This window comes from Patiria miniata, unplaced genomic scaffold, assembly GCF_015706575.1.
Source record: "Patiria miniata isolate m_02_andy unplaced genomic scaffold, ASM1570657v1 HiC_scaffold_5, whole genome shotgun sequence".
Classification (NCBI taxonomy): Eukaryota; Metazoa; Echinodermata; class Asteroidea; order Valvatida; family Asterinidae; genus Patiria; species Patiria miniata.
Window position 1 is genome coordinate 18,204,348 of NW_024037072.1, and position 22,196 is coordinate 18,226,543.

Sequence of the window (22,196 nt, forward strand, 5' to 3'; positions counted from 1 at the left end):
AGACGCACCAAGATGGCACTGACACGGCACTGGGGACACAGTCACTGAGACGGCAGCAACACAGCCTCCGACACGACCACCGACACAGCCACTGAGGCAGCACCGAGACAGTTTTTTCCGAAAAGCCACAAAGACGGCCATAAAGATGTTCACCAAGTAAGATGCCCAAATAAGAGACCATCTCTTAGAATTGTAGATGGCTTCAAGATGGCACTAAAAAGGCCACCAAAATGCCTATATTACGAACTTTCAGAGGTTCACACTCACGCGCATTCACATCACAATATCAGGCTATTTTGGCTTGCTGTGCGTGGGTCATCCTCTTAGAATTGTAGATGGCTTCAAGAATGCACCAAAAAGGCCACCAAGATGCCTCTATTATTTAGAGTAACGTTCAGAGGAACTCGCATCACAATATCAGGCTGTTTTGACTTGCTGTTGGTGTTTTGATTTGTGGAAAGTGCAACAGAGAAGAACAAGCAGAATTTTTGCGCCAGGGGCCATGCTAATCTTCTCTGTATCGTTCCAATTTTAGTAAATGTGCAGCCGAAGCTGGCACACTATAACTTGGACCCTACTTGATACTTATATGCCATTATTTTTCATATTTTGCTATCACGACTTCAACAACAAAACACGCGCGCAATCCGTTTGCGAAACGTTTCAGTGCCTCATCATTATGGTCGGGTCGAAAGTCACGCATGCGCGCATAGCAATAGCGCATACGACCACGGTCTGGTTCCCATGGGTCGGGGGGGGGGGCGGGGGCTGGCTAATACGACCGTTCGCGTGGCCATAGAGCTATATTAATTTAATATAGCTCTATGACGCGTGTCCACTGTATCCGCTGTGTACCGCATGGAAAGTCTGCGCAAAAAAAATATGTCAGCCGGCCGCAGAAGAAAATAAATTGCAATGTAAAAGCAAATTACATGTGTGGACACTCAGTCAGTACACACAATGTTCACATTTCGAGCATCTACGGTGTAAAACTTCAAAATGTAATTACCATGTATTAATGCAAGGTTATTTCATGAGACATGGACTTAAAAAAACGGGGCAGCCCATTTCACATTTCTGTGGGTTAACTTTTCATAACTTTTACGGCCATTAATTTTTTGCCCTGCTTAATAAGGCCTGCTTTAATTTTTTTTAAACTTTTTTATCTGTATTTCTTAATAACCTGTGGATTTTTAATTGTACAGCGCTTTGTGATGTCTTGTTACATGGAAAGCGTGTTTTTATTTTCAAATAATTCATATTTTATTATTTTTATCCAATCCCTGATCGTGAGGTACATAGGAAATGCGTACACAAATATCTGTACATCACGTACACCGTACAAGAAATGGTCAAATCATGGGACCATTCCGGAATAGAGGGAGAGTTTTGTAAAATTATTCCCATTCTGAATTATGTTCGGTAGTGCATCATTATAAAAGTACTTCTACGTTCTTGATTGAGTGATGCACAGTCTTACTCTGGGAAAGATATGTCAATTTCAAAATAAAACTCCACAGAGTAGTTGCTTCAAACTCTCAGATAGCAGATGTAGTTTGATGTAATCCAAATGTATAAATTCAAAGTGCTCAGTTCTCTTTCTGACAAAAAAAAATAACACAACTAAATTAGTCAGGTGTATGAAATTCACACAGTTGCACGGCACAAACAACAGCCGTAGGTTCCACAATACATCAAACATGAAATAGTTACAGCCAACGTGTACCCATCATGCATCATTCCATCATGGCAGCGCAGAGCGACGTGGACGAACTCTTCGAGATTCGCAATGCTTTCTACTTGGGAAACTTTCAACATTGCATTAGTGAGGCACACAAACTGAAGGTATTATCCAAGAAATGAAGAGGCAATAGGCCCTACCTTTGTATCGTTGAACATCAAATAGATGCTTTGAATAACGCATTGCCAGTGGCTATCGTTACGGCAGCCGTAACGCATTTCCCATTTTCTATCGTTACGGTCATGACGGTAGTAGGCCTACTGCAACTTTTATAAAAACATGAGAAGAATATATAAAATAAGAAGGAAAAAAAGGGAATTTAAACGTTATGAAATTCGGACTTTATTTCCCTTTTAAAAATAATCCTCAAAGCCTCAGGTTAGATTAAAAAAGGAAAACAATTCGAGTGCAAAACTTCGATGCGAACCCGCAACCTCGCGGTGCAAAATCCTACCCTAGGCTCTATCGACTGAGCTGTCGCACTGCTCGCTAAAACGTGGGGAAACAAATAATTATATAGGCCTACCTGCGTGCGCATCAAAAACGTATCGTAGAGGGCGCTAAACAACGGCTGCCGTAACGATAGCCACTTCGAAAGTTGAAACGGAAAGGTTTACTGAGTACTCCATGACTCTGTCTGCCATGTGTGTCCGCCGAGGCCCGATCACGCCTAGCCCCACTTGTGTGGCCTCCGTTTAAGCCTTTTTTTGAGTTCCAACTGCGCATTCGTAACCTGTGACAACGCGCATTGTTTGTCTCAAATGGCCTTTGACAACATCGCGCCACTGACTTTACAAAAAGGCTGTTTGTGCATTGTGGGTACTGTCAAAGGGCATTTGACAAACAATGTGCGTTGTCACAGGTTACGAATGCGCGCAGTTTTAACTCCGAAAAGGCTTAATATTGCTGCGCTGTATGTTAGGCCACACGTCTGGTTTTCCAACCTACTGAGGAGTTTATTCCAAACGCTGGCGCATCCTTTTTTAGAATTTCTTTTTTTACATACCACTGACTATATATGCTATATGGTTGTAAGTTAACTTGTATGCCTATTCTATGATTCCTCATCTTTTGCCCTAGGAGTAGGAGTAGGACTAGGTATGCCAAGGCCTAATCTTTTTTTCAAATTTTTCGCGAAATTTAGACATCTTTCTGGACTTCCACATGCGCCAGTTTCGGACTTAACTCCCCAGGCTCAGTAGGTTGGGAATTTGGGAAACCAGACGTGTGGCACATAACGTACAGCGCAGCAATAAAAAGGGCATCAATAAAAAGGGCCATTTGCAACAGCCGTGCTGAAATGTTGACACATATTTTTCACCGGACACTTGGCCTCCGAAGGGTACCGAAGTTCCAGTGCTCCACTCAGTAGAGCTAGATATGAACGAGGAATACGTTGGAAACCGAGCCCCCAAACCCTTACAATGCACCCTGAAAATGGGCACATAATGCGTAGTTTGCATAATGGCCAGTTTTGAAGAGCGCCCCCTTATTTTGGAAAATGGTCCTGCCTCCCCCCCCCCCCCCCCGAAAACATATTTTTGATTTTCCAACCCAATCCTGTCAAACCTGTCAGAGTGGAAATTAAATCTTAGACGAAAACACCCAAAAGCCCAAATTGTCCTGACTGACGGTACGACTTGACTTGCACCTGACGGTACGAGTCGTCTTAACTGAAGGTACGACTTGGTGAAGGTACGAGAATCATTCCGGGTGGTTACGTTAGTCAACCACGATCATGACAATCTGGTACATAGTAGTACATCAAACAGTCGTCGTGTGTGGGCTTCAGCGCCAGTTGGCAAGTTTGACTGTAATTCTCATTTCTTAGAATTCTTTATATGCCATGGGATCTATTCTGATGTTTGTTCCTTTTCCCTATTCTGCTTTCTAGCCGTCAACGTCAGATCTGAAGCTGATGCGAGATGTCTTTATGTACAGAGCCTATATTGCTGGGGTAAGAATATTGTATTATGTCAAAAATGCCAGGAACATTCAATGCTGTATAAACATCAAGATTGTCAAAACCACCATTTTGTATGCAGTGCAGGGTAGATCAGTTCACTATAACTCGACATAGTTGTACAGTACTCATTTTGTAAACCAATTTGGCATGGTATATAATTGACTTTGATTTCTATTTACAGCGTAACTATGGGGTTGTGTTGGATGAGGTGAGATCTTCTTCAGCTCCAGAGCTGCAAGCCGTCAAGATGTTTGCTGATTACATGGCCTCACCAAACAAGAGGTATTATCATTTAATTAATGTATTTGCCCTTTTTTACTTTCATTTATGGGCCATCAAACAGATGAAATTTTGCCCAAACATAAGATACCTGTGCGTACACTGTATATATATTGACACCATTTCCAAACATTCAAAAATGAAACTGTCAAAATATGAAATATCCTACTCGATTGTACTGAAACAATATGATCAAGCGTCTTGTGAAAGCAATGTGCCTAGTATGCTGTCATTTTTGAAAAAGGAGAATTTAGCATCATTTCCTCAAGATGATTAGGACCACCATGCTTTCAACGGAAATGTACACGTATTCTTTGTGTCAAGAAATGAAGATGAATTTTCACAACTTTCTCCAAAAATATATCTTCTAGCTAAAATTTTGGAAGTTCATTTTTAAATAACCTGCTTCAGATTCATTGTATTCCTTGAATTGGCAAAAACACCTGTTTTTTTATGGCAAATGGTGTCCGTTACTTTCACCTCTCTTATTGAGAAAGAGGGTATTCACTGCCTTTTTAACTTCTTTCAAGTCAGGGAAGGCAGGGATTACTGAGAATGAGAGAGAATTCCATAGTTAGCTTGTCCTTGGTATATAGGAGTTGAGAGAATGGCTTATTTTTGACTAAGGGTTCACAATAGGCAGCGGACGACCACTTGTTGCCACTCTGTTGGCTCGTAAGTTGGGAGCTTTTTGAGGCAGAATATTAGGCAGTTCAATGGAGGTTGAATACAATATTCCATGGAATGAACTCACTGGCTTTAACATTGGTCAAGCCCTTTTTAAAAATTATTTCACATAAGAATTAACAGTTTAAGCTTTTTTATTTCTCATCTCCTTAATAATTGCATTTTTAAATCTCAACATTTTTGCTTGGCCAGAGAGAAGATTGTTGGTGATCTTGACAAGAAGATGAGTTCCAGTGTGGACATTGACAATGATACCTTTCTTCTGATGGCTGCATCTATATACTATCATGAAGAGGTGGGTACATTGACCCACTGTGAGGGGAAATACATTCATATTGACCAGTAGATGCAGGCTTACCGATATAATTTGGGTGTTGATAAGAGCGCAAGTTTATATGACTGCTACAGTCTTATATCAAGAGTAATGATTATGATGGCCATTTTGAAGAGAACAAAATGCAAGTTGATTTAACTCGTAAAGCGTGTAATATCTTGGATATATTTGAATACCTGTAGTATCAGCTCGGAATGCAAAACGTAATTCAAAGCTGCATAATTTGAACAATTGTACAATATGTTCAGTATGCACTCTTCTGGCAACTAAAGTAATTTTTTTTAAAAACGTAATATACCATTATCACGTTACAGCCGTCTTGATTTTTTCCCATTCAAATCAACGTAACCAAAGCGAGGCTGGAAGGAAAAATAGTCTGGTTCCTTTTTGCACAAAAAACATCATTCAGTACTGTTATTGGATACAGGGAACATGACTGAAATGTTGGCAGCATGATAAAGGTATATGCCAGTAGTGTTCCAAGTGAAGACAAATTCTTGACGGCTTTTTCATTCACCATCCCAGCATGCCACATGCCATAGTGAAGGGAAACCTTTGATGTTTTAGGTTTACACAAACATTCAGCATGTGAAATTAAATTGTGAATACGGTGGTACAAGCAAACATCTCTCTTTTTCTCTCTGATACTTGTCCAGAACTTTGACGCTGCCCTGAGGTGTCTCCACCAGTCAGAATCTCTTGAATGGTGAGTCTTCTAATCTTCACAGAGTGTCTAGAAACTCACATCTAGGAATACCAGGTCACGTGACACTGACGAGAGCACAATATATACATGTATGTCTATAATCTACTGCAAAGTTTCAGATCACATTTTAGCCTCTAAACTTGATTTCTTTTATTGATTATTTGTGGTGTGTAACTTCAAAAAATGTTTAACCAAAAATGTTGAGAGGCAATTTCCCCATTTTTCAACTCAATAAAAAAAATTCAAATGGGCATTACTTTGTCAAGAAAAGTCCATTTCAGATTTTAAACTGTCATTTCAGAGGGAAACATCTATATTTAAGTAGGACCCAAAAGTCTCATTTTAGGAAATTGTAATCAGTGACTCAGTCAGTGATTCAGACAGAGACTCAGTCATTGACTCAGTCAGTAACTCTCTCAGCAACACATTCACCGACTCACTCAGTGATTCATTCAGTGATTCATTCAGTGACTCGGTCAGTGACTCAGTCAGTGGCTCAGTTCCATGACTCGGCCAGTGACTCCGCCAGTTACTCAGTCAGTGACTCAGTCAATGACTCAGTCAGTGACTATGTCAGTTACTCGGTCATTTTAATAGACAAATATAGGATGGCTTTATAGGTAAAGCAGAATATTTTTTTTTGTGACAAGCTGCCTCAAAGAGTTTGTTTTGGATGGGACACATCTTAATTGACCCTCTGTTCCTCTGACACAATGATGTTTATTGTCCCCCCCCCCCCTCCCCCTTTTGTGCAGCCTGGCCCTGACCATCCAGACCTGCCTGAGGATAGACAGAGTAGACCTGGCCAAGAAGGAGCTCAAGAAGATGCAGGAGAAGGATGATGATGCTACACTGACGCAGATGGCTCAGGCCTGGTTCAATCTGGCCGTGGTGAGTCTCTCAATTTACCAAATTATATGTTCACATCCCCTAACTTGTTGCAGTCCTTAACATGGCGCATCCCCCGACTTGGTGCACTTAGATTTTGTTGCTCTAATGCCTAGTCAGAGCAAAATGCTTTATACCCAATCTTTCAGTAAAATACCGGGAAGTTATAAATATACTATTCATAAATCTTGACAAAATTCCAGGAGAAATGTTGCAGTCTGATTTAATTTTGACATGCATAATAAACACTTTCATATTGCACCCAAAAATATAACATTATTTTCTGACAAACATGTTGTTGGATATGTGATTGGACATGATAAAAGCTTATAACTATCGTAAATTTGAATGAAATTTTCAAACGTGCACCTATGAATATCTGGAATTTTTTTCAAGTGCACCATGTTAGGGAACCTTCTGCCTGATTTCATTCCTAAATTCCAGAAAACAATTCTTTACAGGGTTTCCTTGCCAAGTTTAACCGTTAACCCTGCCAGACACAAAACAGCACAACATGTGTAAAAAGATTGGATCTTTGTTACAATGGGCCATCGACACCAGTGCAAAAAATTTTAATTCTGAGACGATGGGAGCTGGTCCCCTTGGAGCAATGCCATTTTTGTCTCCTGTAGCAACATGCAAACCACAGACTCCATGGCAATAAGCCATTTGCAAGTGACCTATGGAGTACCGAAGTGAATACGTCACATGCACAAAATGTGTGTAAAAGACCTTAGCGTGTGATTCGGACCGTGAACCAATGCACTACACTTTCTGGTTCTAAATGACGTCACACTTCAGTACTCCATACCCTTTGGGATTCGAATTTGAAAAACATCTGTTATACGGACTTGCTCAGAATGCTTGGCACATTTGAACTTTGCATTCTCAAGACCAAAGACACTGTTGCTAATCACATGATTCGGGGCAAGCTCTTGCATAGCTACGCAAGAGACGCTCAGCACCAATACATTGTTTAAAGGTAGAGTCCATCATTTGTAATTTGTGCATTTTGTTCGTTTGAAGCAACAAAAGAGTTCAAAATCTAATGAAGGATACTGAGCAACTAACCTGATGAAGTTTCAGCTAAGCTTCAGCTGTACATTCCGAGAAAAACAGCATTCTAATGTAGAGAATCCTAGGGACGGGGTGGGGTTGGGTGATGAGGTAGTACTACTACTAGTGTGGGTTGTATGACTGACTGGTGAAGAGCTCTGGGTCTGGCTAAATGGGTGATTGGGAGGGCAACACGGGCACGCAGGTCCTAGTGAACAGGTGACGCTTGAGAAGTTAGTTTCCTTGCCTCAGGCTCAATGACTGCCATTTATTCTTGCCAACCTGCCAGCCCAGCTGCCAATTCTCACTGTATGAGAATTCGGCAGTGAGGACAAAAATACAAAGAATACAAATTACAAAAAGCACGCACATGTCAGTGTTATACAGGTATAAAATTACAATAAACGTGTACATGTAGATCTATTTCCCCAAATTAAATAAACAATCTTCGCATGAAATAAGAATTACCTCAGGCAATGCTGAACATAAAGGAGCAGGCTCACATTTACACATGCTGGCCAGGCACACTCATACACACTATCAACCACTTTCATACACACCAGTCCTCAATGAACAGGAAGAGCCATTATTTGTGGGTTATTATTCCCTAAATGTAAACCTTAGATAATCATAGTACATGTACTGGAATCTGACAATGCGCAATAAGACCCATGTTAAATTATACATGACCATAAATACGTACGTAACGTTATACATGTACACAATTACATGGGAATATCACGTGTGCGCGCACCATGCTGTCACATTTTGCACGTGAACGCGTGTATGCCTATACTACACGCACAATGTTCGCTAAACTCTCCACAACGAGCTCACACTTTGGAGCCCAAAACCTACATTTATATCTTATCAAAACTTTACTTTAATGCCTCCAGTATTATCTATGAACACTAGCGGACAAATCCTAATGCAATATTGGGTAGTTTGCAGTTTGCAAACAAATGATATTTCAATTCAAAAACGAGCTTCAAAAGTTGACAACGTACCTGTATGAGAATTCGGCAGTGAGGTGCCGGTCAAGGGTTACGCAAGGCACAGGTCACGTACATAATAAGGGGCGTGGCTTAACTACATGTAAACACTACGTGCATATCATACGCACACTCTACACTAAGATCTCAATTTCAAATCAAAAGTTGCTGAATCATGTTTTGAATTGTTTTGAATTGCAACTATACGCGACGTCGCGCACTGATCCGACGAATTATAACAACCGCGCGCGCGTGTGCATCGTTCGAATACTTGTGCGCGCTGCGCTGAATAACAAAACGAACTACTAATTTAAATTTTCCTACGGTGCTTCTTAAGAATCACCGTTGGAAATGCCTTCTTTCGTTGATTACTTCAAAATGACAGCTTCCCAGAAAGAATAATTTCACAGGGAGTTTAGTCTCCTTACTATCTTTCAACCAAGTTAGTTTTTCAACAATAATTACGCCAGTTACTTTTCGGATGGCTGCAAATGATGGACTCTACCTTTAATAGGTGAGAATGGCACAAAGACACCTGACCATGCTGGAGCTGGTAGGGAGAATGCAAAGTTAAAACGTGCTAAGCATTGGGTTATTAGCATCCAGATTTTATTCAATTTTAACTCACAAATTGCTTATTTGGTCTTGGGAGTTTTCACTGCGACAGGTGTTGCATGTTGTTGAGTTGGTTTTATGTTCAAAATATGCAAAGTTAGGGTTAAAGGTTTTAAAGACAAAATATGCAGGGCTAGGGTTAAAACTTTTATGAAAATGTCCGTGTTTTCATTTCCTTCTAGGGAGGTGAGAAGCTTCAAGATGCCTTCTACATCTTCCAAGAGCTCGCTGATAAGAATGCAAGCACACCCCTGCTACTGAATGGCCAGGCATCAGCGTATCTACAACAAGGCAAGATTGAGGATGCTGAGAGTATACTCCAAGAAGCGCTAGAAAAGGTGGGTGGATTTTAGGCTCAAGAGAAGTAATGCCCCGAGTCAATGGCTCGACTCAACTCAAGTCACAAAATATTCCTGGAATATTTATTCAGTACCACTGCTTGTTGAAATTGAGAATGCTCACTGTTTGATGTGCAACAGCATGTGAACTGGAACGTTCACATATAAAAAAAAAATGCTGGTCAGTGCAAATGTAGGTTTACTTAAGAGTGGCCTATTGGACTTGAAACACTTTCAAAAAGCCTAACTTTTAAAATCTTTCAAAATGTTTGAGACTTGCTTTTAAACAACACCTTTTTTGCTAGTACAAGACGACTTTGTCAGTCTTGTATGAAGATTCAGTTGCATCTGATTCAAAATTTCCAAATCAAACTTTGATATACAAGCAACGTCTGTGTTGCAGCTTTTGTAATAAATGATTTTAATTTGTTTTTACTTTGATATTTGTAGGAAAGCAACAATCCAGAAACTCTCATCAATATGATTGTACTATCCCAGCTTCTTGGCAAGGCACCAGAGGTAAGCATATAGGGGTCATTCCATGTCAGACCAACGCACTTTTTTACCTCATGTCTTCTGATTTTAATAAAAATTGCTGTGCTTGTAGGACCTGATGAGCAATGAATGCACACCAATTTTTAGCCCGATACAACCTACCATGTGGTCAGGGCAGAAACCACAAAAAACGGACATTTTTAGAGTAAAATACCACCCTTTTGGCAGAAATATGTCAAAACCATGTCAATTTTCATCGAATATATGCGAATTTGGTATCAAAATAATAAGAATTGCATGCTCAAATCAACTCTTTTGTCAAAATTAAAGGAAACATGCAGTCCAAAATTTTCATAACGTATTTTATTTTATATATACATTCATTTATGTGTATTAAATGTGAATTAAAAGCAGAACTGGTTCTGGTGTACGTTTAGTGTGGTAATTTGCCGTCCAAAATTGAACCCCCCCTTTTTGATTTTCGCGGCAACTCCAAATGAGGGCGCTGTTCATGACATAAACAAAGGCAGAGAAATCCAGGGCCCGTAAATGACGTCTGGGTACGAGACGGATTAGCGAAGCTACTGTGCTGTGTGTATGTGCAGCCGCCGCGTACCCGTACGTGGCATTATATGCACACGTACGAATGTGTCTACATGGGATATGTACAGTACACGTGGACGTGCCACGGTGCCACCGTTGTCGAATGAACACAACGACGACCGTCATGACCGTAAAAGTTCCGAAGACCGTCCTCTTCTTTCCTTAGCGAATCCAATGAAAATGGTACAGATTCGTCCGATTCGAATCAGAGTTCTAATGATTCAGACACTGACTCGATGTTTTTTTAGGGGCATGCCCAAGTTGCTGTACAGACCAGCATCAAAGCACGACGGCTCAAAGTGCAGCGCAGAGGGCAGCGAACTCACTGGGCCCGGACCACTTTGCTCTGGTATTTACCTTCACTTTGGCTCTCCAAATGCTCCGATATTTCGGATTTACTGGAAACAAATGAAGGCTTACTCCATCCTTGGTAGTTTTGCTACACCCAGCAGCCACACACCTTGTCGGCATGGCCGAAAATCGGGTGTTATTTCTCCTCGATTCCGAACGAAACACCAGAAAAACTTTCAGTGCCGCAATGTATATGTACATGTATTATGATGCACGCCGCAATGCCGGTGCACCCGCAGCGCGGCAAGTCTCTGCCTCCGCTTGCGTCATACCCCTCGCGAAGTTTTATGTTAATGAAGCTTCCCTTTGTGGGGCGGAGTAGTTTGACCAAACATGTTCACAAATTATTTTCCCCCATTTATCTTAGAAAATAAACACCGCCATACACAAAATATTGTTAAGAACATCATCCTTTATTGATTTAAGCAAAAAAAATGCAATCAAAATTTTATTTCATGTTCCCTTTAAATTTTGTGAAAAGGAGGTCATGTGATCTTTAATATGTTATCGTGACCTTTGACCCAATTTATGTACTAATGTATCATTCCGAAAATCAACGAAAATAAAATGACTTGATAGAGCATGTCTTCCTCTATCAGAATCCACTAAAAATCAATTGGGGTCTTCAAAATTTACAACGTTATGACTATTTTTGTACAGTTGGTAGGTTACAAATTAGTCAGTTTATAGACTTTACATGAGAAATCCACCAACACAACTTACTATTCTGTTTCTAAAGCTACTTAAATTAATCTTGGTTTGGGAATTTCTCATGTTTAGGGCTGATGGGGTCAAACCAGACTCATAATATAAATTATCAGCAGTGGCGCACCCAGGGTTTTGCTTTTTTGTGTGTGGGGGGCGGGGGCTCATAATTTGTTTGTTTTCAAATTTCTGTAGAAGATTGAAAAACAAAAACCCACCCCGGGGTGCCACTGATAATTAGTTATCCCACGAGCGCGCTTGGAATATTTGAATATGAAACAATGCAATGCTGCTGTGACCCATATGCCACCCGACGCACTACATTATTCCGTGTTCCACGAGTGCAAGTGGGCTAACGAATTTATCTTTAGGCAAACTTGACGTCGAATGCTTGAGAGTCGATTGTCATCAGCAGTTACTGTTTAGGGTACGCAACAGCTCTATGCTTTCTACCCGGACCCAGTACAGTGGACACACATCCAGGTGAAATTTATCTCGAAGGAAAAAATTGCCAAGTCTGTGAGACTCATTCAATTTCAAGAAGCGCAGTGATGAATGAGTTAGGTAACTTTGATTGCGATGTTGAGTATTATCTTCAAGCAAACTTGAATCCTAGACCCTGATTAGTCCATCTATAGCAACAGTGTGATTTGATATAATATTGCACAGCTATATTGCACCCCAGATATCGAATGTACATGTACATGTATGTAATTGTTCTTTTTTATTTGCTGCTGAACGGTCCGATACACTATGCACCTACATCCCTCACCACGTGCAATGTACACATTCGACGTCAAGTTTGCTTGAAGATAAATGCGTTATATGGCTCGTGGAACACGGAATAATGTAGTGCATCAGGTGGCATATGGGTCACAGCAGCATTGCATTGTTTCATATTCAAATATTCCAAGCGCGCTCGTGGGATAACTAATTATCAGTGGCGGGGAGGGCCTCGAGGGGCTTGAACCCACCCTCTCCAAGGTTGTCAATTTGTTTGTTTGATTTTTTTTCAATCTTCTACAGAAATTTTACAACAAAAAGCTTTGAGCCCCCCCCCCCCCCCCCCCCCAAAAAAGCAAAATCCTGGGTGCGCCACTGCTGATAATTTATATTATGAGTCTGGTTATACCTCATCAGCCCTAAACATGAGAAATTCCCAAACCAAGATTATTTTAAATAGCTTTAGAAACAGAATAGTAAGTTGTGTGGGTGGATTTCTAATGTAAAGTCTATAAATTGACTCATTTGTAACCCACCAACTGTACAAAAATAGTCATAAAGTTGTTAATTTTGAAGACCCCAATTGATTTTTAGTAGATTCTGATAGAAGAAGACATGCTCTATCGAGTCATTTTCATTTCGTTGATTTTCGGAATGATACATTATTACATAAATTGGGTCAAAGGTCACGATAACATATTAAAGGTCACGTGACCTCCTTTTCACAAAATTTAATTTTGACAAAAGAGTTGATTTGAGCATGCAATTCTTATCATTTTGATACCAAATTTGCATATTTTCGATGAAAATTAACATGGTTTTGACATATTTCTGCCAAAAGGGTGGTATTTTACTCTAAAAATGTCCGTTTTTTGTGGTTTCTGCCCTGACCACATGGTAGGTCGGATCGGGCTAAAAATTGGTGTGCATTCATTGCTCATCAGGACCTACAAGCACAGCAATTTTTATCAAAATCGGAAGACATGAGGTAAAAAAGTGCGTTGGTCTGACATGGAATGACCCATACTTTAGACAAGTTTGGCGGAAGACTAATCTAGCAGTTGTTGTTGTTTTAATACTGCACCTCCAGTTGGAATTCCCTTGGTCTCCGGATGACAGACAGAGTTTGCTGTCCGAAACATTGAGTCCAAGCCGGTTCTTCTCAGAACCAACACAAACTCACAAAATACATTAACTTCACATGGTGTTTCTGCAAACCTACCTCGCTGTTATCCTCACCATGCAAACTTTCCATTTTTATCTAATCTAGCAGTTGCCATATTCATGTGGTGCAACGTTAATGTTAATTTGTGGCATGCATGTAATTTTTTAAAACCTGTTACCCTAGCAGTCCAGGGGAACATTGACTGCACATACTACCTGTCGGTGGGCGTGGTGACAACTCAGTAACGTCTTTATATTGTGGTCAGGGGATAAGTCAATTTAATAGAAGGGTCCACAATTTTGTGCAATATAATAGAATTTGGACAAAGATTTGAAAGGTTTGATATGGTTTCACTCCATCCGTGTACCTGTGGGGTTATAGAATCATGTAACGTAAAAACCTGTGAACTGGTGGAACGACATAACGACTAATAACAGATGCTTACTTCATTAGAAATTCAATTATTAAGACCGGTTTCAGTTCATGAAATAAAAAGAAATACTCTAGAGTTGCGTGTCAGTTCGTCAAAACCAAAATTACATGTTACTAACATTGCACGCGTAACCAAGAGAACTTGGGTACCACCGGGTCTCAGTGCGTGGTGTCAGTAACGATATAACCCCCCCCCCCCCCCCCAGCAGAGGTGAAGCATGTTTACACACAGCGAGGGTCAAAGACACTGTGCATAGTACAGCAAGCAGCGGCCATATCGTAGTGTGTCTGCACACATAGCACAATATGGGTTAACCCTCCTACATGTATGCAAACATACATTCTGAGCCAAGTAGTCCTTCAGTCAACATCAATCAAGTGACTGTCTTCAAAAGTTAAGAATTGCCAGCCTACTTTAAGCAAGATTGACTGGCCGTGACTGTTAATGTAACTCGATACAGCTTTGCTGTGGCTGTGGGTAATTAATAAGCCAGCTGTGCCCACAACTTGCCTGCATTGTGTGTTCTTTGTCTGTTGACTGAGTTTGACTAGTCACAGTGCTTGCTTGACATGATCTGACTGCTGGAGTCTAGCCTGTGTTACAAGTATAGCAGGGGAAGTGGATGGAAATTTCGACTGTCTGTGACTGTTTAAATATCAGGAGGGTTAATACAGTTTTCTGATCCATTTACATTATCCCAGGTCAGCAACAGATACATCTCTCAACTGAAAGACTCCCATGCAAGCCACCCATTCCTTAAGGATTACTTAGCCAAGGTAAGCTTTCTGATTGTTAATTTTTTTTGTTATAGGACTCTGTAAAACTTTGTTTGAATTTTTTTTCGATTTCTCTCTTTTTCTGTCTTCCTATTTTCTTTTTTACACAATTTTTTTTTTTTTTGATGCATACATCTACCTACAAAGTTGTAATAACTCTTTCAAAAACAGTAAAATGGTACATGTATTTATTGATTCACAGTTTTATCTAAATAGGTTACCATTTGTCAATAATAGCTATCATTAAGGGCCATGTAAATAAAATATAAAAGATTGCTTTACAATTAATGTGACTCCAAAATGACAGTTAAAAAAATATAATGGCACATACAAGACTAAATGTGCATGAGAAATACATAGGCCCACACACTCATGCTCGTACATGAAGCAATACATTACACTGATACAGCGTAGCCAGCTCCCCTGTTCAATCGTGTCGAATGCACGTGGTTAACTGCCCGCTACAGAAAGATTTCTCACACTGGGGGAATTCCCTAGCGTGCTGTGGTCCTAGCACAGGACCACAGCACGTGGCGGTGTTGTAAAAAACCTGTCATGAACCCAAACATTACATTAAAACGTTTTGAAAACCTTGGCTCATTTACGTTACGGACTCGATTCTTTTTGCGAGTTAAGGGTTGGAGAGTCACATCTGCTGACGCCATCCGCCGTGTTTTGGGTTCATCGCTTAATACGTCCCCTGTGCAAACGAGGAATCGTTCACTCTACCTTCTCTGGTGATTATTAATCGTCAAATTACTGATGTCCCAAGATCTACTATTTTCTTTTGTATACCTGACTTACCTGTGAAGAAATCATGCATGGCATATTGATGTGCACACGTACACTGTACGTCATCTACATGTACATATGTATGGCATATTTCTGCTTTTGTGGGAATTTGGAATGGCCGAATATTCGAATATTCGATCAAATGGAAGGTCGAATATCCGTCGAATAGTCAATTATTCAAATTGACTCAGCCCTAGTGTGAGTTTCACTCAGTGCACCACCTGAAACCGTTCTGCTTGCCTATCTGTATATGATCTGTGGTGCGCTGGTCCTCGAATGACCAATCAAGTCAAGACCAATCAAGCCAAAGAAATCAAGCCGCACGAGTAGCCTAAAGACAATTTGACTGACTCATGGCTGCACAAGAGGAGAATATAAAATGTGATTCATTTTCACATGACCGGTACCCCAGGTGCTAAGTACTGTGCAATTAAGACAGGATGACATTATACATGTGTCATTTCTTCCAACTGCAATGTGCTCCTTGCACTTGGATATTTGAAATACATGTACTCTGCTTCAAAAAGATCCGTCCGACTTCCCCTTCATTGACATCCGTTGTATGCAACTAAAAAATAAAACCACTGAAAAGAAGGGGGAAACTCAGGTTGTTTAATGGCCCCTGGGATACAGTGATGTTGATTGATAGCGTCATGATTCTGCCATATCTTTCAGGATGTGTACTGCTAAATCAGCTGTACAACTAGCGTTGATAAAACAAGAAAATCAAAACTCCTAGAAGACATTGGATACAGACTGCTGACAACAACAGTTCTGCTTCATTCCATTATTGCCAACTGTCGTACCCACGCCAACTGTCTGTGACTGAAACCTGCCCAATGAGGTCTTATGCCTATTGTAACAACCCATCCATTGTGTCCACCTGTACAAGTGAACATTGTTTTCACTGATCACGGATGCCACCTGTCCACAACTGAAACCTGCCCAATGAGGCCTTATACCTAGTGTAACAACCTATCTATTGTGTCCACCTGTATAAGTGTACATTGCTTTCACCTGTCCACAACTGAAACCTTAAACCTTATTTCTATTGTAATACGGTAACTTATCCATTGTGGTCACCTGTCCATTATTTTCAATAAATAAGGAATCCAACTGTCCACAACTGAAACCTGCCCAATGAGGCCTTATTCCTATTGTAATAACTTATCCATTGTGGCCACCTGTCTATTGTTTTCACTGATCACGGATGCCACATGTCCACAACTGAAACCTGCCCAATGAGGCCTTATTCCTAATGTAATAACTTATCCATTGTGGCCACTTGTCTATTGTTTTCACTTATCACGGATGCCACCTGTCCACAACTGAAACCTCCCCAAATGAGGCCTCTATTGCTTCAACTTATCCATGGTGGTCTCCCGTCTATTGTTTCCACTTATCAAGTTGCTACGTACATTACTGACTCCTGTCCACAGTGGTAGTATGCCTACTGTACTAACCTGTTTATTGTGGCCACATATCAATTGTTGCCACCTGCCTATTGTTACCTGCCTACTATTGTTGCCTGTCCATTATCGAAACCTACCTTGTGTGACAATATATTGTGACCTACATTGTACTGTCTATTGTGACCACCTGCCCCTTGTGGTCAATTGACACCTACCTTTTGTGGCCATAATGTCATACATGTAGATCATGATCACCCGTGCTTACTATCACCATCTGCTTGTTGTGGTCACCTCTCCATTCAAAATTCAATTAATTCTAAAGTTGTTGCCTTCACTTGCTAGGATTCACAATTCTTCGCTCACTGAAGCCACTAAGCAAATTACGGACGGCAAATTGAATTTGAAAGAACACGCAAGGGCACACAATGCGTTTGTGAGTACAACTCAGTGCCAGATTTGATTTGTAGTGTCAGTCCCCCCACTCTGTTTTAAATAACTTGAATACAAAACTCCAGCAAGCACGATTTTTACCGCGTGTAGTGTCTCTTAATGACCGCATTGAATCTTTCCCTCTAAGGTGGAATCACAGCTATTAATTAATTTAACCCTCGCTCCTTTTGTTTGATCAGTCACAGACAGTCAAAAATCAATCTTGTTTCCCTGCCACGCCTTCTACACAGGCTAGACACCAACAATCAGATCATATTTATTTTATGCACTGTTATAGTCAAATTCCATCACTGAACAGACAAAGGCAGTTGACTTGTAGGCACAGCTGGCCAATCAATCTCCTACAGAATCACAGCCAGTCAATCCTGCTTTATGAAGGCAGGGAGCACTCAACTGTTTCAAACAGTCACTTGATTTATTTTGACTGCTGGGTTGGTCTTGTAGAAATTGCCAGTCAGACAGGGAGGGTTAAGCACATTCCGTATTCATATCTAGGCACAATCTATTCATATCTAACAAGTGATAGTCAAATGATCTGAGTGATACATGAGACGGAATCTGGGAAATTTTACTCAAACGATGTTCGACCCTCCTACTGTTTTAACAGTCACAGACAGTCAACAATTTAATCCACTTCCCCTGCCATTTCTTGTACATAGGCTAGTCACCAACAGTCAGATCATATTTCAAGCAAGCACTCTGACTAGTCAAATCCAGTCAACAGACAAAAGCAGACAGCTGTCTTATCAATCACCTACAGTCAAAGCATAGCTGTATCAAGTTACATAAACAGTTACAGCCAGTCAATCCTGTTTTATGTAGGCAGGGAGCGATTAACTGTTAAAAACAGTCACATGCCTGATTTTGACTGAAAGGACAAGTTTGCAAAGAATGTATGTCTGCATAGGAGGGTTAATTACCCAAAAAACAACCTTTGCTTCTTCGCTAAGTGCTTATTACAATAACAGCCATTATGGATTGAAAAACCTGAAATAGTCCATACATGTATAACTGATTATCTAGTTTCACTGGAAGTAATTTTCTAAGGTAAACACGCATCAGCGTGTTCCAATCTGTCTAGGGAGTTAGGCCAATCACTAAGAACTCTGGATAATAGCTTGCTGTGGTTGATCATTGAACCCAAAGCAATGATTCTATCTATGAGCAAACATTTGTCAAGGTGTGACTGCTCTATGTTGCGACACACACACACCTATGTTCCGACAACTCAACCTATGTTCCGCCACCCCTATGTTCCGCTACCCCTGTGTTCCGGACTACTCAACCTATGTTCCGCCACCCCTATGTTTCGACACCCCTATGTTCCGACACCCCTATGTTCCGACAACCTGCACATAAGATTGTGTTACTCCCGGTGAGGGTTAGGGTTAGGGATAGGGATAAGAATATGTGCAGTCGGAACATAGGGGTGTCGGAACATAGGGATGTCGAAACGTAGGTTGAGTTGTCGGAACATACATGTAGGGGTGTTGGAACATAGGGGTGTCGGAATAAAGAGGTGTAACCTTGTCAAGGTATGCCAAGATGAAAGGTGGTATTGCCAATAACAATACATCTTATTCTAAGCCAGTGCTGTGCATATCAGAATAATGTAGTATTTGATTGAAAACGAATTAAACTGTTGCAAACTGCTTAGTGACTGGGACTGACCTGAAATATACAAATCAACTGAATTGGCTGGCCTGATGTTTTGGTGTTAACAAGACCTGCTTTAGAGGCAGGCCTTGTTATTAAAAATACCGAAACGTCAGGCCACCTAATTTTTTTGATTTAATATTTGATTATTAACAGTTGGATTTGATCCATTATTTGAAACATTCGAACTTTGAGGTATAAAAAAAATTATGAATATCATGTATGTATCGATAATTTGAGGGTTGCTGACTTGCTGATATTTGACGGTGTAAACTAGGGCTAAATTTTGATGATTTTTTTTCAGCAGCACAGCTTATTCCTCATTTCACACCTGTTATTAATGTACAACATCAATGCAGCCAATCACATGAAGATGGAATAGAGCATGGGATGAGGAAGGGCCGAGTTGTACTTAATGCAAATGTTATCACCACCCAACAAAGTGTGACAACAACAGTTTGGCATTCAAAACATTGCTTGGAAAAATGTTCAATACTTGGTAATACAGTTTTAAAAGAAAGCTCTTCCTTTCTTGGTTTTCACGTGTTGCAGGAAGCAGAGTTGGATCGCTTAGCAAAGCAGTATGTCTCAGCATCTGCATGAGGCGGGGAGCCAGACCGCAACCAATTCACAAACAATCACCATCTTCAAACCTGGTTTACGTGTGTGGTAACTGATTACCAGCCTTTACGATAAAGTATTTGAATTGCATTGTGCATAATAAAGAGGACAAGCTGGGAGATTTTTTTTCATTTCATCTTACTCTATACAGTTTAAAATGTTTAATTTCTTGTTTCCATGGAAAGGAACAGAAGCAAAATAAATTTGTTGCACAGCTAAATCAGTGAATTCCTCATTGTCCTCCAAAAACACACAGAGCTATTAGTTTGGTGTAATTGCAATTTTCTCTATATTTCTAAATCATGAGGGACAGTATTGCAACCTTGCAAATGTGATTCATGGAATGAAAAAATCACACAATTTAATATCTCCACATTTTGAAATTGAATTACATTGGGAAAAAATTTGCTTTGCCTCTGATAGAGCATGGTGTTTTTTTCCCATAATATCTCCCCTCTGTGCTTGAGACGTAAAGGACAAGGAGGTTTTCTTACCTCGTTTTACAAGAAATCCCGGGATCCAGACACAGCTTTGATATTATCTCTTGTCTCCAGAGGAAAAAAGCGAGTCGTCTTCAGCCTTCAGACCATAACAGAAAGGATACTTATCCTCTGTTTTTAATCCCTGTACATTCATGTGACCCGTTTTTTTCCCCTTCTCTCTGCTGGATTTCTGATAGATAAACACCTTTTAGCTCTGGGGAATCTCTGATCTCGGAGAGGTCAGAGTTTGATTTGTAGAAGTAAAACCCTCTAATAATATTCTAGTTGTGTCAGCTTGTCTGGTTATATATTATTAACAACTGTACAAGGCCGTGACAATTTGTTAACATGTATATAAGAGAAGGACCTGTTGTTTGGCCGATTTTAGAATAACAACTTGGCCACAAGATGCTATATTCTTTGATGAATTGCTGGTTTACACGGATATTTCTGCCAGGTTGGCCTATGTATAGATTCGATTTTCCTGTTGAATTTGGATTATCTTACTGTTAAATAATGTTTTAGGGGGGTTGGAACTTAAATGGTACATATCCTCTGTCAGAGTTTAAGATGCCAAGTTAAACTTAAGCTCTTATTTTAGTTGACAAGTGGTTTTATTTGTTGGTTTTTTTTACAATGGTGCAGAAACGTCGGTGTTATGGGTCTTCTTCACTGTACTTTGTTTTAGAAACAGCAATTCCCAAATTGGTTGAAAGTTCCACAAGACGAACCGATTGGAAAGTGTCACGGGGCCAATTTCAGGAAGCTTCTTATCATAGAAGTGATGCTAAGAGCATACATTAAACAATATTACTCAGTATAATTTACTTTTGAGCATCTCCGGTTCCATAAAATTAAACTCTGTTGGAAAAACGTGGACAACACTTTTCTTGTACAAATGTAGGGACTGTGTACCTGTCAGCTTTAGGCTGTAATTGTTTTACATCCCTGTCTTTGTGTAACATGAAAATAAAGCACGTACACTGTAATGGAATGCCTCAGTGAATAGCCTCATATTTTAGCGAAAACAAGCTTCAAACAACTGGAAATGTTTATTACTTTACTGGTCGCTTTTCATCAGTGCCGTGGCCTCGTGGTCCGGGGCATTGAAGTCGTGGTCTGCGGGTAAATCTTCAGGTTTTGGGTTCGAGTCCAGTCTGGGGTTATGGTGCGTGTTCCCAAGGCACCTTGTCACTCATTGCTTCTCCCCACCTAGGAGTAAATTGGGTACCTGTGAGGGCAGAGATGAATAGTGTGATTGATTTTAGCTGCTTTGCGCCGCATGGCAGCATCGAGGTGTTTACTCCCTAGGGAGCTGACACCCGTGCTGAAATGTAGACAGGGTTTTTTTTCCTCTGTGTAGCCTGGCCTACGTAATACCAAAAGTGGGTTTGGTGCGGGGGGGGGGGTCCACCATCTCCAATGGGGGCGCTGTTCATACCGAACGAATATCGGACAATAGGTGGCGCTTTCCAGGGCGGCACATTATTACCGATGTTCGCGCGAAATTCAAAAAAGAGCACTGGTAAAAAAGGGTACTTGTTTAAAAAATATACATATTTTTTTGTTTAAAAGGGGCATTTTACAAATATTAAGGGGTAGGCCTAAACGCTGTTGAAAAAAAGGGGCACTTGTATACAAAAGGGCAATCTTGACAAAATATTGGGGATTCGGGGTATACATCCCCGCCCCGCTGGCTAAATTGCTGCTCGCATGCATTTCACATTTAGAAATGACAGTGAATAGGTGATTATTTTTACGTGTTGCCTCGCCTATAATATATTGTTTTGTCTTGTTTGTCCATCTCAGTTTTAAGATTGATCCTCTTCTCTATATTTCATTATCATTATTTCGACTTATTTCGACAAAATATAATATATTAAGCGAAAACAAACACTCTTATTGGTGAGCAAAACTATTAGTCGGAATT

General features: G+C 40.4%; 1 protein-coding gene and 1 non-coding gene across 2 annotated transcripts; one reads left to right on the forward strand and one right to left on the reverse strand.

Moving 5' to 3' along the window:
- Positions 1 to 494: 494 nt before the first annotated feature.
- LOC119742214 lies at positions 495 to 559 on the reverse strand. The gene has a single exon (XR_005272837.1). It is a non-coding gene; the product is annotated as a U6 spliceosomal RNA (small nuclear RNA).
- Positions 560 to 1,705: 1,146 nt separating this feature from the next.
- Positions 1,706 to 21,260, forward strand: LOC119741164 (coatomer subunit epsilon-like). Its single transcript, XM_038216870.1, has 10 exons — positions 1,706 to 1,845; positions 3,636 to 3,698; positions 3,889 to 3,989; positions 4,866 to 4,968; positions 5,664 to 5,713; positions 6,469 to 6,604; positions 9,447 to 9,602; positions 10,053 to 10,121; positions 14,779 to 14,853; positions 19,716 to 21,260. Exons 1-10 carry the CDS (start codon positions 1,732 to 1,734, stop codon positions 19,764 to 19,766), a joined length of 918 nt encoding a protein of 305 aa, XP_038072798.1. The 5' UTR covers positions 1,706 to 1,731; the 3' UTR covers positions 19,767 to 21,260.
- The last annotated feature ends 936 nt before the right edge of the window (positions 21,261 to 22,196 follow it).